Source organism: Odontesthes bonariensis, chromosome 23 (assembly GCF_027942865.1).
Source record: "Odontesthes bonariensis isolate fOdoBon6 chromosome 23, fOdoBon6.hap1, whole genome shotgun sequence".
Taxonomy (NCBI): Eukaryota; Metazoa; Chordata; class Actinopteri; order Atheriniformes; family Atherinopsidae; genus Odontesthes; species Odontesthes bonariensis.
Window position 1 is genome coordinate 19,086,009 of NC_134528.1, and position 17,569 is coordinate 19,103,577.

Genomic DNA, 17,569 nt, shown 5'->3' on the forward strand with positions numbered 1-17,569 from the left:
CCCCTGTGCTCCTCTGTGAGCTGCCATTGTTTTTGGTGAGGGCTAGAAAGAGAGCACAGTGAGCAGCATGGTCGTCATCGCACTATTTACTTTACTCAGTCTCTGCTCTCCTGGATACAAGCCAGGAGTTAAATGAGAACACTGGAGTCATCCAGAGTTAGAGTCTATTTCGTGTTAAAATTGATTTTCCGTGGCCAGATGAGAGCAACAGAAACAAGTTGTCAACACAACGTTAACATGTCACCTTTTAAACCTAAAAGTTTAAAAGGTGACATGGCAAAAGTTTTAAAAGTTTTTTTTTTACTTCAGGCCAACCTTAAAGCTCAATAATGATACATATGAAATGTTATTTCTGAGAACCGAGTATGTGTAAGATCAAAATTCTTTTTTTCCAATGTATTTTTTATCAACGCTATGTTCTTATAGACACAAGTGGCTCCCCCTTGTTTGCAAGCAAGCTTAGAATCAGTCAAAAAGATCATCTCAAACTCCATTTTCCATTTCAACTGGCAAGAGATACTATTTCTTTGTTTCTTTGCTGAGATTTGCAACCAAGACTTCCCTCAGTTTATGTGGCGTCATGAGTCGTTTCCTTCCTGGACAGCTTTCTGTGAAAACTATTACAAATTTGCAATAATCAAATTATTACTTATGTTACTTTATAATCTATTTAATTTTGGTATCATGATGTTGTGTTGTTATCTTTGCCTTCTTTACATCGAGGAACATAGCGTAGATAAGTAATGGCTTTAAATGAGGTCTTATATACATCTTGTAAATGTTTTTTAAACATTTTTAAAACGTTTCTCCTCACTACTGAAGTAAAATAAAATATTACTGTTAGTCATGACAGACTTTTCTACTCTTTCAGGTAAAGTGTCCTCCCCTGAGAAACAGCAGTTTTTGTATTTTAAGATTGGGAAACCATCTGAATACATATCCAGCGGGCTCATCATTCTGCTGCCACTGAAAATGGAGCTTTTGAACATGTGGTTAACATTGTGAAGTGATGTGGTTTAACCCAAACCATGATCGTTGCCTAAGTGTTTGGTTCTCAAACTCTATTTCATCCTTGATCAAACAGCCACAGTGTAACACAATTAGGCAATCCCCAGCTACGTAAAAGTGCTTGTGACAGGCTTAGACCGTTATTATAAGTGTGTAACCACATTATGTTAAGGATCTTTGCTAAATTCTTCCTCTAAAATCTAGCGAGTTATTTCAGAAAGATAACGGCACAATCATGGTGCATGTGTGTAAATACAGTACAAATGTGTTTGTTCATTTTTTTAAACTGTGGCAGCAAAATTGTTTCCATTACATGGTATGGTATGATATGGTATGGCTTGGCGTAGCTTGTTAAAGGTAGTAGGCCTTTTGCTTTAGTGTACAGGTAGTACAGGTAGATCATCTTTTGTATGCAACCAAGCTGAGAAAAGTTTTTATCTCCTGGACTGACCACGGTGTGGATTTGCAAGCTTCTACTCTCATTCAGTGGGTCTACATGGTGAGATTAATTCGATTATAGCTATAGTTGGGTTATGCTCCTTATTTGAGCAAGGGTAATTGCGTTTTTTAATTCTTTCCATCGGCTGCGACAACAACAGTAATAAAGTCTCTTCCGACTTCGGGTTCATCACCCAGGGAAAAAATCTCGAGCATGTGCAGAATGCAAAGTCTAATTCACCACGTGCTTCACCATCTACAAACACGTTTAATTTGACTTTCAACCGAGTTATCTCGGGGTCTTAATCTGATTGCGAGTAATCCGATCTGATCCAATTTCTTGTCTGATTAAGGTGTCTACATGCACTTAATAACTCAGTTAATTGTAATTTAGCCAATAATCCGATCCTTTCAGTGCCATGTAACCCCACTGAATGAAGGACACATATTTACACATACAAAGAAATAACTGCACCTTTGTTTCATCATTATCTTTTAAATGGTGCCATTTATTATTAGTAGGTGTACGTATTTTGTCGAATTGTGTGATTATTTTCTATTCGAAAAAGTAGTCTGCAGTGTCTATATGTAAACATTTAGAAGTGGTTCAACTAGCTTTAAATCTAAATTGATGTTGTTGCAAAAGAGTATGAATTAGTATCAGTTATGCAATCCTATCTACATTGGGAATACTTAAAAAAAAGACAATGTGAGAGGTTAGTAAAATCGTGAAATTGCTTGGACAGAAAATGTCATAGAAAATAAGAAAAGCCTGTGGTGCTCCAAAGTCTTCTACTTAAATAATGTATTTATAAGCAACATAGCTAATGTCACAACCACCTTTTAAAGTTGTAATTCTGATCCTGTCTATTACCAATATAATATGCGATTGCTTGATGTTGTAAAACTGCAGCTACTTAGTAGATGCTGCTCAAATTCTTGTGCAATATGTTAGATTGCTGCCTTCCTTTTCAAACTAAACAAACCCATACTTAATGTTGCTTCAGAAGCACTTATATGTATAAGTTGGCTAAGAAACCTTTTATTTTTCACGTGGGCTATTTGTACCAAAGTCCCTATGAACACTGATATCAAAGATGGGTGAGATAACATGAACCCTGGTAACATGTGTTGTTGGGTTCGTGTAAGATTATATTTATGAGTGGCATTCATTAGCCTACTCTGGCTACCATGCTTGCAAATAGTGTGACATTCATCCTCTTCTAAAATGTTTTTATTTGTTCTCCAAGATGCACATGCATGCTTCAGTTTGCTGCATGAGTGTGGCCACTGCTTGCTTTGAATTAAGGAATCTCGTCTTCTTCCTACCCGTGAGCTCAAAACTTTTGTCCTATTAGCTCACCAAGACTGATGGGAAAACAAGCCTGGACCTGAAAACAATGTTGTGTTCAACCACCACAGGGCTGAGACAAACTGCTGCCAAATGACTCAATCCAAACCGAGCATTTTTAACTGTATTATTAAGTGAATTAGTCAGTGCAAGAAATCCAAAGAGAAATGAGAATCACGACATGGCCATACTTTATTTTAGCATTTATTTCAACAACTTAGTTGTACTTCTATCATGTTGTTTATCAGTATATACTGCATTTTATTGAAAACAAAATTTATATATATATATATATATATTTGTATATTCATACTGTATATATATCTTTTATCTCTGCATACTTACGCTCATACTTTATGTAGTCATATTCATTATGCATTTCACTAGACCTAAAATACTCTTAATTCTTAGTATGTAATGCTTTCTACACTACTGCTCAGTGCATGCAACTCTCAGAATAGTGTCCATCATGAGATTGCATTGAGGCAACTCAGCATGAGAAAACAGAGTCATAGTTTGATATTCGCATGGAGAAAATATGCATTATCTAAAGTGTCTCCTTCACTGGGGTCACCACAAGGCGAGCAGTATGGAAAGCATTTACAGAAAACCCAAAAGAAAACATAAACAAAACAAAGCATCAAAGAATTTGTCCACACTATTTGGAAGACAGAGATTCTTAAGAATGTTTACATACTTAATATTATAATCTTTACTGTACTATATTTTTGTTATCGTTATTGTCATCATTACGTACAGAGCTATAAATGATGTGATTTTTGCCCAACAGTTGAATTCACTGCAGGGAACCGCAGCACAGGCATGTTAATAAATCCAGGATGTGCCCGTTCTCCTAAATGTAACACATACTGTAATTTAAGTTATCACAGAAAATTTATTTTTAAAATGGGGGTCAGAGCATTCCTTTTAATGAGTTAATGTGTGGAACAGTAAAACGTTGAGATTGTCAATTGGTGAGAAAATAAAACAAGCAACGACAAAACCCCCCCCAAAAAACAATGTTTTCTGAGCAGTATAAATATGCTTTGGAAAAAGGCATTTGAGAGGGGAAGGTGTAGGTCAGGGGAAGCATTTGGCTACAAAAGCAAGGTGACAAACACTCACACTCAAAATCAGACACAGTCACTCACAGAGGCAGAAGGTTGAGGAAGTCAGGCAGACAGAGAAGCAGTAAAAAGCCCTTTTTGATCACTGCACCTGCTATGTGAGAGAGCGCGGTCAACATTATGGCATCAAAGAGGATGGATCAATCCCTCGACCTGTGCTAGGCCATAAACAGCAATAAACTCTTAGAAAAGATGGTGTCAAATGACCTGCTAAGCCTATTCAATTTAACTCCAATAATTCCTCTGATTTCTGAAGAATAATCAGTTAAACAAAGAAAAAGTTAATTTCACAACAAGATTTTCTCAACATTTTCATGTCCTCATTATTCACAATGTGATATTCAACAGTTATAAATACCCTGACCAATCTGATATGAATGATTGCTATTGGCACTTTGTACAAAACAAATGGTTCTACTAATAGTGAATCCAGTGTAACATGTAAGATTATTTAGTGCTCGCAAAGTACAAACATACAAAGCTTCTTGGGGCGTCCTCTGGGGGGATATGGCAAATATATAAAAACAATACTATTGTTGCCTATTGTTCTTTCTATCATCATTTACAAATAAAACCTTTTTCTCTCATTGTCTCATCTTGACTTTGGCTCCAGCACTCACAGCCATTTGATACTCTGCTTAAAGCTACAAAACTGATGTTTGGATGTGGCCATTTTGTGTCTGTTTTCACCAGTTTCCACGTCAGCCACAATAAATAATATTTAATTGGGCTTTAGCCTTTAAGCAGCATTTTTTCAACTTGTCTTTAAAGTCAGACTCAAGTTTTCTCATTGCATGAGAATGAGTGTGTGTTTCTTCTTTTACAGCACAAAACGGTGTGTTAATTAATAGCCTGTCCATCAAAAGTTTTAAAGTATATTTTCAGTACAAGAGCTTCATCTTAAGAAATGTTAACTTTCTTCATACCCACTCCACAAACTTCACAACAGCAATCTCTACATGTATAACAAATTTGCAAGACAACACCTTCCCCACTTATCTACCCCTTAGTCTATGTTAAACACAACCTGTAGATGTCCACTGTTCTTCTCTTGCAAATCTTCTGTTATGGTTCATCTTAGTCAATTTCTTTATCTCCCTTTCTTTCATCTTTGAATCACCCCTTCACTCTCTCAGTCTGTGTCTCGGGGAGAAGTAGTGACATGCAAAGGAGAGGAGAGTCGCCTGGGGAGAAAAGGAGGCCAAATCAAAGCATAAGAATGGGCGGAATTGAAATACAAATGGACCAAACTAAATAGGATTGATAAAACACTTTAATAAAGAAAAACAGATGGAGAGACGATGGAATAACTTATCAAATAATTTACATCTAATGAAAGAAGAGCATGGTTGAGCAAATTTGAAAGTAATGATGGTAATGATGAGACACTTTGACTTTTTTTCCCCATCCAGTGCTTCGTTTTGGATTGTTTGATCCAGTTTCCTTTAAATGTTCCAGAGCCTGTGTTTGTCCTCCCTCACCTGTCAGTGAGTTTCTTGAGAGCCCTCTCGATGTTCATTCGATGTCCCACACGAGTTACTCCCAGGTCCAAGAAGTCGTCCTTGGTAAGCGAAGGCAGATGAGATCCATCTATCTCATTGTCTATAAAACGCTCTCTGTGTTCACCCAGATTTAGATAAGCCAGCCAGTCGGCCACGTCGTACTTTGTCCAGTAAGGTAGAGGTTTGATGGCAAATGGTTTGGCTGGCGGAGGAGCGTTGAGGTGGGGATAGTTCAGACATGAAGGGCTGGGTGGTAGATGCATGGGAGAGGAGGCTCCAGATAGAAAAAGAGTGGGGGAGAGAGAGCGTGAGACGATCAGGGGGTTTGGACTTGGCACAGCAGATGGGGAGAACAGTGGAGGAGTTGAAGCCTGGTAGGCGTCTCCCAGAGGGAGGCCTGGAGATGGAGGAGTGAGGGGGCCAGGAAAGTCAAAGGGGTTGTTGTAGACAGGTGTGGTGGGAAGGATAGGAAGAGAGGAGGGCCTTGGAGGAGTGGTGTTTGGCTGCTCAGTGTGATAGATGAGAGGGCTGGGAGCCCGACGTCTGGAGACTGAAGAGCGCATCTCCTTAGTGGGGCTGCACTGAAAATCAAAAGTCTGCCTGCGAAACTTGGATCTGTGCTTAGGTGATGTTGGGTATGGGCAGTAGGTAGGAGAGTGGGGAGGATGTGAATGTACCGGGGAGGTAGGCATTTGTGGAGAAGGTGATCGAGTCCAGTTGCGCTGAACTGGGACTTGAGGAGAAGGTGAGATGGAGGGGGTGGCTGAGAGGTTGGGTGTCAGGATTTGACGATGCTGTGGGGACGAGGTGGGTAGTGGTGAGGTGGAGCGACCAGTGGGCGGGCTGTGAAATGCATCTGTGAAGTCTGCTGAATACCTGAAAGACAAAACAAAATTAACCCTTTAATTTATATAATGAACATTATCAGAAAACTTAATGTAAAATGGCACAAACACACTCTCTCTCACACACACACACACACACACACACACACACACACACACACACACATATATATATAAATATATATATATATATATATATATATACAATTATATACATATAAACTTTCATTTCAATCTTAAAGGTCCAGTGTGTATAAAGTATAATCTGGTGGCACAAACTGCTAATTGTGACCAATTGAATACCTGCTACCTACCACAAAACTTTAGTTTTCATGCTAAAGGCCTCATACGAAGGTAATGAAGCATGATTCTTTCATAAAGTTTCAAACTGATCCAAACATAGTTATCAGTTAGGAGTATTACAATATATTACTGACAATAAATGTAATATTAAAAGAAAAAAACATCAACATGGCATTCATAATACTCTTTAGATGATAATACCTAGATTTTGATCAACCTTTGATTTTGATGTCAACAGTACTGATTGAAAGTTGCTCAAACAGCTCAAAAACAAGAATTAGTTGATAGTAATATATTTTACAAGTTCTCTAATAATATTGTAATAATTTTACTATTATGAATTCTTATGGCCATGATAATCATGTATTCAAAATTTGTTTGAATATAAAAATGTACATCTGTCAATAGATCTTTCTGTCAAAGAAAATGTTTCACACTGGAACATTAAGCACTTGTTGATGAAAACAAACAAACCTATGCATGGTGGGTGACTTTGGAACATGACTCCAGTCATCCATGCTCTTCATGCTACTCATCTGTTGCAGCTTGGAACTTAGCTCATTAATGATGCTGGCTTTCACGCCCGAAAAAGGTGAGTGAAGTCTGCGGCCTTCCAGAACAATACCCCCTCTCTGGACTCCACCTTGCTCGTGTTCGTCAATCTCACCCCAGACCACCGATCGAGATTCAATGGGCCTCTCCAAGCAGGCAGCCAGGGCTGAGTTAAAGCCATCCTCCAATTTGGATAGACTCTGCTTGTGCTTCTTTTCATCTACAAGAGATCCATCTAAACCAGAATGTTGGGGGTTGCTTTGTCTCTGTAACTGCAAAGGAGCAGGGTTGGTGCTGCTCTGCCTTCGTAGCGCTATAGGCGGGCCTCTCTCTCCCCCTTCCTTGTAATAAGTCATCTTCGGAAACACAGGGTTTGCCAGTTTGGCGCTGTGCACCTCAAATGTTTGCCCTCCTGAGTAAGGATCCTGATGTTCAATGCCTTTTTCTCCCTCCACTCCTCGCCCATCTCCTCCAACCCCTCCTCTGTTACCTCGCAACCCACTCAGTCCCAGCATTTCTAAATGATGGTCACTACTGCTATGACTGTCCAGCTCCTCTATTCCAGAATCCACCACAGCATCTTGCCAGTCTCCACTCTTGGGTGTAACTGTAGTGTGATGTGTGTGGTCAGCAGCTTTTCCTCCAGCAACGAGGCCGGCCTTGGGTCCAGCCATGGTCATACTGTAGTCAGAGGATGCTGGAGAGGTTGTAGTGGTTGTTGCAGCGGCAGTTGCCGTCATGGTGGGGGTAGCATATGTCATGGTGGTTGTAAGGGCGGCTGTACCTCTGTCCTGGGCTGGGGTGTGAAAACCCAGTGAGGGGTCATTAGAACTATTGTAATATGGGTGAGAATGGGACATGGGCTGGGGCCTGTGCAGTGAGCTGGCAGGCAGAGCAGCAGCTGAGGTGGTGGTGGAGGGGGCGAATACTTGTGGGGACGGATAAGACGGAGAGAAAGCTGACTGTGTGAGGTTGGCCACCTCACTGTCATAAGAGGTGAGACTGGAAGCAGCAGAGTCACCACCTTGTGAGGAGGTTTGAGGAGCATTTAGGGGCTTGGCAGATGGAAGAGGAGGTGGAAGAGGTGGAGTAACAGAAGCAGAATGTTGATTCTGCTGCTGCTGATGCTGAAGATACTCCTGGCCTCTCTCGTTCTTACCATTAGCGAACTGTAAAGGAGGGGGGAGGGGATCTGCAAAGACAAACTCTTCATCTACATCAATTGAGGGAGCTGGAGGAGGTAAAACCATTAGTCCTAGGCTTCCACCTGTCCCAGCTCTGGCTTCTCCCATATTGACATTAGTCTCTGATGGAGCTGTTGGGACAGTGTACTGAGGAATATAGCTGGTGTTGGGAGTGTTTTCCATCTGTAAATAGGATGGTCTGCGGGGGGCAGGTTGAGCTGGTGGGGGAGGAGGGTGAATTGGTGGAGCAGGTCTGTTGTCATACACCTCCTTTTCTCTCTCTCTGCCGCTGTGTGGGTAATACTGGGATGAAAATTGGCTGCTTCTGTCCTCAGAGAAACGCACTCGAAGACCCTCTCTAGGTCCTCCCTCCTTTTCTCTCTCCATCCTTTCCCCACCTCCTCCTCCCAAACGTAAAATCCTTGGCGACTGTGGCCGGCTCAAAGATGCAGGTGAGGTGGTAGTGGTTGGGGAGCTTAGGTGGAGAGACACTGGCGAAGTGTAGGCTGATTGTGTTGGGGTTGCAAAAAGCGACTGTGTTGGGGTCTGAACAGGAGTTGGGAATGCTCCCACTGTGGACAGCTGCCGGCCAAAGTGCCGCTCCTCTCGACGTGTCCTGCGGTCATCCTTAAGGGCCCGCTCTCTTGCAGCCAGGGCCAAACCAAGTGGGGAAGAGGGGTCAAGAACTTTTCCTGTAAGTGGGTGAATAAAAGTAGTAGCAGGCTGGGGACCAAACACTGAGGGAGCTGACTTAGGTTGGCCATCCTGACAAATGATAGGGGAAGAGTACTCAGGCAGGCCAAAAGCTGGAGGCATGCTGCTGGAATAGTTCACATAGTTGTCTCCAGAAAACATGCCCTCATCTATAGATTTAGACGGCCGAAGCCGAGGGGTGGGAACTTCCATTTGTGAGCCCTGTAAAGGCTGAATTTGGGCCCCTAGTGCTTCTCCTCCCTCTCCTGCTCCACCTCCTGCCTCCCCTTGGATGTCCTCCTCAGACGAGAGGAAGAAAGAAGCACTCTTTCTTCTCATATCTCTGAAACGTTCTCTTTCTCTGCGTGCCCCTCCTCCAAATGAAGAACCAAATGTTGAGGTGTAATCCAAATTTTCCAGGTTTTGTTGCGAAGAAACCGAAGATGTAACATTTGATGAAGGCAAGGGAGTGGATGTAGGAGGCTGAGGGGGCAAGGGGTTGAGTGCTGAGGGTAAGCTTGCATTAGGGCTGTCTGAGGCTGTGTCTCCAGTGGTTTGGTCTTCCACATCCTGAGAGGGCTCTGCCTCCATGCTGCTACCCTGGCTGCTTCTTCCACTGCTGCTGGTGGAGGGTGCTTTGACAATTATGGTGGGGATGGGGATGGAGCTCTTCTCTTTGGCTGCACCTCCTTTTCCTCTATGTTGTCTCAGCCCATCCTCCACTTTCGACTGCTTCATCAAAGCTCCCCGACCACCCCTTCTTGCTATTCCCTTGCTGACCCCTCCACCTTGCTCCCGACTGGATACGTGTGGGGGATGTTGCTGTTGAGACTTAGGTTTAGCACTTGTTGGTGGTGTAGCACTGCTGTAGCCTCTCCGCAACCCTCCCATCTTGCCACCACCTCTCTTAGGCACATCTGGCTCTCTGTTACACAGTCCTTCTGATTGCCTGCGGAGGGTGGGTACCATGACCTGCTGGTTCATCCCTCCCGTCCCCCCCCTCTCCCAGCCAGCTTGAGTCGGATGCCCTGCTTGAGAGTGGAGCTGGTAGTGGGCTTGAGTTACAGGGGGGATGGGCATAGCAGGGCCCCTTCCAGGATGAGGCCCTGCGGATAAAGGTGGCTCGGGGGCAGATGTGTTAGGAGGTGGGGGGATTTCCTCTGGTCCTGGCACTGATAAGCTGCGAGCTAGCTTCATAGCAGGTGGGTGGAGGTACTGCCGCTCCTCCTCTGTTACACCTGAGCATTAAAACACAAGCAGTTATAAACACTTAAAAAAAAAAAAAACTAAGCTAGTAGAAAACTCTTAGTGATGTTGCAGTTACCAATAGATTTTTGTCGCATCATCACTGCATGCTGAGGCCCATGGCTTGGTTGAAAATGAGCTTGGTTGTAGCCAAAACCCGGTCCACTTTGCACAATGCTCACTGATGACTGCTGCTCATAGGGTTGCTTCAGGTGTTTATATTTTTCAAAAAGAGTAAAAGGGAACAAAAGAAAATTAAACATCTCCGTTGATACAATCAAATGATACTGACGTTGGTAATTAATCTGATACTGAGTAGATGTTGCATTTTATATTGGTCTCTCTGCTGGTGTAACAGGAAACAAGGAATAGATGAATGGACTAAACCTGACTCACACTTAGACAAATGTTTTCGTGTGGGTGGTGCATTGTCAATCATTCTCTGCAAAGTGCAGTGAGGGCAGGAGAACACAGAGCTAAAAAAAAAAAAAAAAAAAGCTATACACTAAGTTGCCTTACAGATAGACATCATTTCTGCCAGCATTAGTCACGTCCATAAATATGACTAAATATGTGTTACATTCTAAAGCAGCGGAGATTGAAGACGGGGTGGTTAGGTTGTTTATGTTAATCTGTATTGCAATACAACGAAAGAGATCCATGGCTGTTCAACATTTGTTAATATTTTGTAGATTACAACAGAATTGAGCCTGATATTAAACATGATCCTCAGAGCATGACTAGAACTTTTACCAACAGTACCTCATTGGAGACATTGGGAACAATACTCTTGCTTCGGTCCCTCTTGCCTCCATGACCTCTCTGGCCCTGGTTGTCTGGTGTAATAGTGTGTTGGGCAGCAGCCAATATTTCATCCAGTTTGTCTAAATCAAAGACAGAGCATGAAGATAGTTGATAGTAGATGAGACAAAAAAACATAAAAAGAGATCTTCAATGAGCCCCTCTTGCCTCCTTTACGTTTAAAAACACCCTCTAACATTAGAGTGGTGGGAAAGGTTTCTTACTTAACGCCATCTGATAGACTGTCCTCTTCTTATCAGGACCCTGAGAAGACTCATATTCTGGAGAAGGAGGAAGAAGAAAAGGAGCATCAAACAGGCTGACTTTTAATTAAAGCTGTGGAGCTGATAAGGGTAATGATAAGATCTGATTTTCACCTGCTTTCTTTTTCCATGGAGAAGCAGCTGTAGTGTACATAATTCGGGAAACATAAATTAGGTGTAACTATAATTGCTATACAGTCATGCGAATAAAGCAGATGAAAGGGTGAAATACATACTTAGACACATGTGATGGTGTGAATGCTGATGTGATGAGAAGGATGGTCATGGGGACAGAAATGATCATGAGAATACACAAATCCATTCTCCCACCTTTGTCCACTGTATGCAGCACATTTGGAGAAGGGAAAAAAAAGATCATTAAGACTAATGGAATTAGCGGGTAACATCAAAAGTGCAAATGAATCAAAAGACTCCCTCTCTATAGAGCTGTTCTGGCAAAAATAAATAAAATTGCACCTTACTGGATAATTTTCTCTGCCTTTTGCATCAACTCAGATAATATCTAAAAGTTGTGTTTCCCTGATAGTATGATGCTATTATGTCATCCTCCTACAATACAAAGCTGCTTAACCTCCCGAAAACGGCAATGTCATTGTGATCTCCCCAGACAAAAAACAAGGCGGGAGGATCTTTCTTTTTGTAAATGATTTTTTTTGTTCCAGTCTTTGTTCATTCTATCATCTTACCCATGTCTTCCAGCTCTGATGTCATTGACTTGGAGCGCAGGGCAATGGCAGGAGGAGTCAGTCTTTTGGTCTGCTGCGGGGCTGCCAAGGGAAGCCAGCCAAATGCAGATTTAATGTTTAGGATTCTTGTATACACTTGCAGTCGCAAATGACAACCACATTTCAACAGGCTTTTCAGCTGAAGTAAACATGCAATCTGCTTAATTGTCACATTAAAAAACACAGGATCACTTACAAGGAAAATATGACTCTTACCTCTCTTCCGAGCAGTGTCCTCCAGTTCAGGGTTTCGAGCAACCATCACAACTTTTACCATGAGACTGTTGCCGCCTTGTCTGATCATATTGACAACCTGTCGATGACCAACCTTCACCACATTGTGGCCGTTTACCTGATAGACACAAAGTCTGGAAAATTAGCTAATGTTTTGTATTAATTTCCATTCACATGAAACATACAGACTTAATTACAAAGGGTGCCTCTCAGAGAAGACTTTAGTAAGAGTCTAACTGTACAATGTCACTTTGCCTGGTTTGGAACACATTGTTTTTTATGACTTAGCTTTATCAGTGTTTGCTGGCATTTGGATTGGTGTACGAGCAACTCAGGCAGGCAGAGACTGGAGTAAATCACTTATACACAAGCTTGGGAAGCTTCACAAGTGACTCATATTAGGTTGCATACCAATTAGCAGTATGTGTCAGCTTTAATAGAGGTTTGACAATTGCCATTTTTAGAAATGACTTTTCACAGTAGCACTCGGGAACTTTTAAAGGTACAAAAGGGCCAGAACGTTCTTCCCTGAACTGTTGGTTTGTATATGATAAACAGTGGTTACATGTACAGCAGCCCCTCAGAGCCATAAACTAAAACTCTAAAAAAACAACATTTTCATAGAAACAGCATATTAATAGCAAATATATATTTGTAATAACAATCCATGCCCTATTTTGTCTGCATTCAAGAGCTAACTTTCACAATCTTGTAGGACATATCTACACTTGTTGCATTAGGTGGGTTGACATTGATTTTAATCTAATGTAATTGGGAACTTTTGATTTTGTAAAACTTAATATTATTTTTTCCGTGCTGTTGCCTCATATTGAGAAGTTTTTGGGTCCAAACCTGCTGGTGGGCAAGAAACTTTCTGTTTGGAGCTCCTGTGACAGCATGGATTTTCTCCGGCTGTTCTGGTCACAGTCACGCATCTTAGGTTAATTGGTGATTATAAAATGGCCATGAATGTGAGTGTGCATGGATGTCTGTCTTTTTGTGTTAGCTCTATGATGACTGCCAACCTGTCCAGGATATACCCCACCTTTCAATCAGTGCCAGTTAGGGAAAGTGTTTTTAATTTTTTTCTTCTTAAGTTTAAAAGTCATGCCTGCATATTTATCATTCATGAAAATCTACAGACTTCATATCAAACTATTAGCCAGTGTGTAACTGCAAAATGTATTCTACCTCAATGAGGAAATCCCCCATCCTCAGGCCGGCTCTCCACGCCACACCCCCCTCATCAACAGACTCCAAGTACTGCAGCGCGGGGAATGCTGGTGTTGGAGTGAACTCCTCTATGGGAGTCTGAGCTGCAGAGGACAAAACGAAAAGGATGACCATAAGTAGACCCAGTAAACTAAAGCATAGATTTGGTCATGGTGAATGAATGGAGAGAATAGAATAGTAGAAAAGAGCATATGACAGGGAAATGCTTGGAGATAAAGGAACATGTTTAGACTTGTAGAGAAGCGGCTCACCTTTGGCGCCCCTAAGCACGAAACCAAAGCCTTCATTGTCTTTCTTCTGTAGGAGCACTGTCTTCTCCTTAATAATGTAGTCACTTGAAGAGAGTGAAGAGGGATCAGAGGCAAAGGGGAGATGGGGTTGAAGAGAGAAAAGGTAAAGGAAACAGAGAAGTGAAGAGTAAGAAAGCTATATGACTTTTAACGGAATAAAAAAGTCCCATTGACATGCAAATAATGCGTTTTCTTGTGTTAAACAGCTATACTGCATTACATTATGAAATCACACTGCAGCAAAAGATAAGATGGCCTGAGAATGCCATAGAGAAGGCAATGGTGCACAAAGAGTATTATGGCCGGGGTACAGTTAGTGCCACAATGGGAAGAATTGTATATGCAATGACATTCAATACAAAGACTAATCCAGACAGAGCAGACAAGCACAGGGCCAGGAGGAACAGCACATAAAAAAAAAAGTGCACATACAGGACACCGATAATGGAAATCTACAAATGCACCTAAATTGCTGCATTAGCTTTCACTGCTTCTGGCAGATTTGCAGGGATACCGCTTCACCGACTCCTGAGCACAACTACAGGTCATACATGACACTTCAAATTATGTATAAGAAGAAGTCAAACATGCCTCTAATCCCTCCCCCTCCAAACAACTCCTCTTGCTAGAAGTCCCCAGCCCATGAGAAACAGCAGTCACAGACATCGATGATGCAATCTTATTATGAGTTGGTTGGAGTAGTGGCTCAGCAAGCTCCTGCATTATTCTATTACCATGTCTGGGACTTTTGGCTGGGCTGCTTTAAAGCCATTTAGGTTCGGTTAAATGGACTCCACACTGCCACAGAAAGCCTCATCTTATGACTCATTGCTGGACTTGACTTTACAACAATGTCAATTTCACCCTGCCTCTGTTAGAGAGCCTGGGGTTGAGCTAGCCTGGCTGACGGGTCCACAATCTCGATGAGATGGTGGTCTGGGAACTAGGTGTACATTTTCTCGTATTTGAGGCGTGGTTTACGAATGCCTAGAGCCGTTTATTGGGCGCTACGAATGTCTATCAAATGACGTCAGGTATTTCCCATGCTGCTTTGCGCGCGATTCATAGCCAATTGTATCACTTATACCAGATGACGACAGAAATTCGACGAGGAAGAAGAAAAAAATGGAAAATAAAAGTAAACTTGCGCTCTAAGCTACTTAAATTGACAACAAAGTAGGCCTATATGCTATATTCTACATGAATTTTTATGTTGTAGAGTTGTGAATTTATTTTAATAATGGAGAAATTGAGCAGCCTTGCTTTGTTGTCTACAGTAGTAGCTCAACCCTCATCTTACTTTCTGGGAGCTCCCAGCTCCCAGAAGTGACGTCGACGTAGCTTTAGCAGCAGAAAAGCTATCAGGCTTGTGTTGATGATAATAATAAACTCCTGGACTATGTACAAACTTCCAAATGCATCGTTTTGTGAGTACAGACCATATTTGTACTACTGTAGAAGTTTGGTGTCATGACGTGATTTTAGTGTGGTAATTTTGGAGATACTGCCAGGGTCCGTTAGCGCTTGTACTAAGCTATTCGGGATAACTCAGTAACTCAGCTGATGTTCAGCCAATATCGGAAAAACTTCGGGTGGGCTACTTGGCTGGATGTCACGGTTCAAATGACCCTAGGGTGGAATCTACTCCGAAACACTTTCTAAGGCTGCATTGAACGGCAACGTTGTGTCCGCTGTCATGTTGAATTAACACTCTACAAGCTTCGGTGTTGCGCATACACGTCGTCATCGTCTTGCTGCCGCCCCCCCCCCCCGTTCTGTGATTGGTTCCCAAACTCTGGCAAAAATAAGGGCGGTGGTTTCCAGGCTGACTTTGCAGTGAGAATGAAATCGAGCGCAAAGCAGCATGGGAATTCCCAGGCTAGGGTTGAGCTGGGATTTGAAGGAATTCTAGATATTTCTTTCATAGGCAGTTCCTTTCTGTATTACTTTGTAATCTTCAACCTAACCCAGACTGACAGTCCAACTGAAATCAGATCAAATGATTTCATAAAAGGGCTCAACTGTGAGTGAATAGGATGAGTAGAATTATCTTTATTTGTAGTGATAGCTTGCCTGCCAAAACAATGTCGCTAAAATATATTTTCACGGGGAAAAAGTTTTTTTTTTTGGTCGGCACTTTTAATGTGAAGTTTGGGTAAACTGTGTGTGGATTTATTCCCAAAGCATCATGAGAAGTAGTCCATCTATGTGGGATTTGTTATCCCTGAATTAAATTAGTCATGCACTGCTGACTGGAAGGCTGAACAGAAACTCTGCCTTCATAGCTCAAGTCAGGAGGCCCTAAGCTCAAATAATATTACTGAATACAACATTAACTGTAACCTAAACCTAAACACAATGTTTTGATTGACTTTCCTGGGAGGAAAGTAGGTAGCCAGGGGAGTAAGCCGTGCAGCTGCCTGTAAAAAGCAAACCGCAGCAACATTTGAAAATATTAGCATATGATTCAGTTTTAGGCTTTAGGCACTAGACTAGTACTAGTATTTTGTTCTTTTTTTTCAAATGTCTGGCAAAGGGCTTCTTCACTCCAAGTCCATTCTGTAGCAACCTCTGAAACGCCCACTGATATCAAAATAACAACAACAGAATAATACTATAATCCACACTCTTTCTTACTGCACAAGCAGAGCAAGTTCTTCTCTATCTAATATGCCCAAATCAAACAAACTTTGGATGTTGAACCACAGAGGCACAGCAGTGTCATGAGCTGTGGTCTGCAGGTCGACGATGCAGACTTAGACATCAAGCTGTAACTTTATCACTGAACAGACGATCACTGGTTTCCCCTACTGAGGTCCATCCCTTGTGTGTTCTCCATCAATGTTACTGTTTCGCCAACGCTCAGCCGCCTTCCAGCCATCTGCTCCTCACACCTCATTCCTTTTTCTCTCACCCTGTCCTCCATCACGCTTTCCCTCTCTGAGGATCAAAGTAACAGAGTGGGTGGACAGATCCATTGGGCTCTTCATCCGTCCACTTATACAAGGGAAATAAATGTGGCCTCTGTTGGTCCACAGGGTGACTCTACGTTGCATTCCTGGCTTATGGTAGCACACCTGGTTTCCTCGACATGCTTAAGTTCATTCCACTCATGTGTCACTATAGTGGCCACAATGGCCCAGCCAAGCAGGAGCATAAAAAGCGCAAACGTCCCTGGCTAGTCACAGTTGGCGAGGAGGATATGCTCTCTCTGAACTGGTTGCAATGAAGCTGTACTGGAGACCAGCCTTATTATTTGCCTTCCTGAGTCATCCTCTCTTCTATTCACACTAACTGAGAGAAAAGGCAGTTTCTTTAACCATTAAACTGCTGAATGCACATGCAGAACCACTGTGTGTGGGCATTACCCAAACAACGCAAGTGAAGCAGCTGACAGATGTTAGCGACACACACTGTGGATTGAACGCACGAATACATGGACAGAGGAGACACTCCCACAGCAAGCACTATGACATACACACTGAATTGTGAAAATAGCATTTTTCCTTCAGTATATAACTGCATGCATACATACATCTAGATATATGCATGCAGACACAGACCCTGAAATGACTGTTATTTCAAATCAGAGCTCAAAGAAACAGATGAACCGCACACTTGTCACTTATTGACCCATTCATTTTCACCTTTCTGTACAGTCAAAATGCTACACATTTTAGTGATACAGCGAGAAATGCAAAACAAATATGGGATGGGAAATTAGTATTTTTAAAACAACAGGAATAAGTGGAAA

The 17,569-nt window shown here is 42.1% G+C and overlaps 1 protein-coding gene across 1 annotated transcript in view; it reads right to left on the reverse strand.

Moving 5' to 3' along the window:
* Nucleotides 1-2,987: 2,987 nt before the first annotated feature.
* LOC142373945 (SH3 and multiple ankyrin repeat domains protein 1-like) overlaps nt 2,988-17,569 on the reverse strand; it is a 49,405-nt gene continuing 34,823 nt past the window's right edge. Inside the window, exons 18-29 of the mRNA XM_075457422.1 lie at nt 13,777-13,859; nt 13,484-13,608; nt 12,275-12,410; nt 12,020-12,100; nt 11,643-11,651; nt 11,427-11,453; nt 11,274-11,330; nt 11,011-11,132; nt 10,328-10,454; nt 7,049-10,241; nt 5,406-6,302; nt 2,988-5,108 (exon numbers count right to left, since the gene is read on the reverse strand). Of these exons, the coding sequence (XP_075313537.1) occupies nt 5,057-5,108; nt 5,406-6,302; nt 7,049-10,241; nt 10,328-10,454; nt 11,011-11,132; nt 11,274-11,330; nt 11,427-11,453; nt 11,643-11,651; nt 12,020-12,100; nt 12,275-12,410; nt 13,484-13,608; nt 13,777-13,859 (4,909 nt within the window). The 3' untranslated portion in view covers nt 2,988-5,056. The remainder of the gene's footprint in view (nt 5,109-5,405; nt 6,303-7,048; nt 10,242-10,327; nt 10,455-11,010; nt 11,133-11,273; nt 11,331-11,426; nt 11,454-11,642; nt 11,652-12,019; nt 12,101-12,274; nt 12,411-13,483; nt 13,609-13,776; nt 13,860-17,569) is intronic.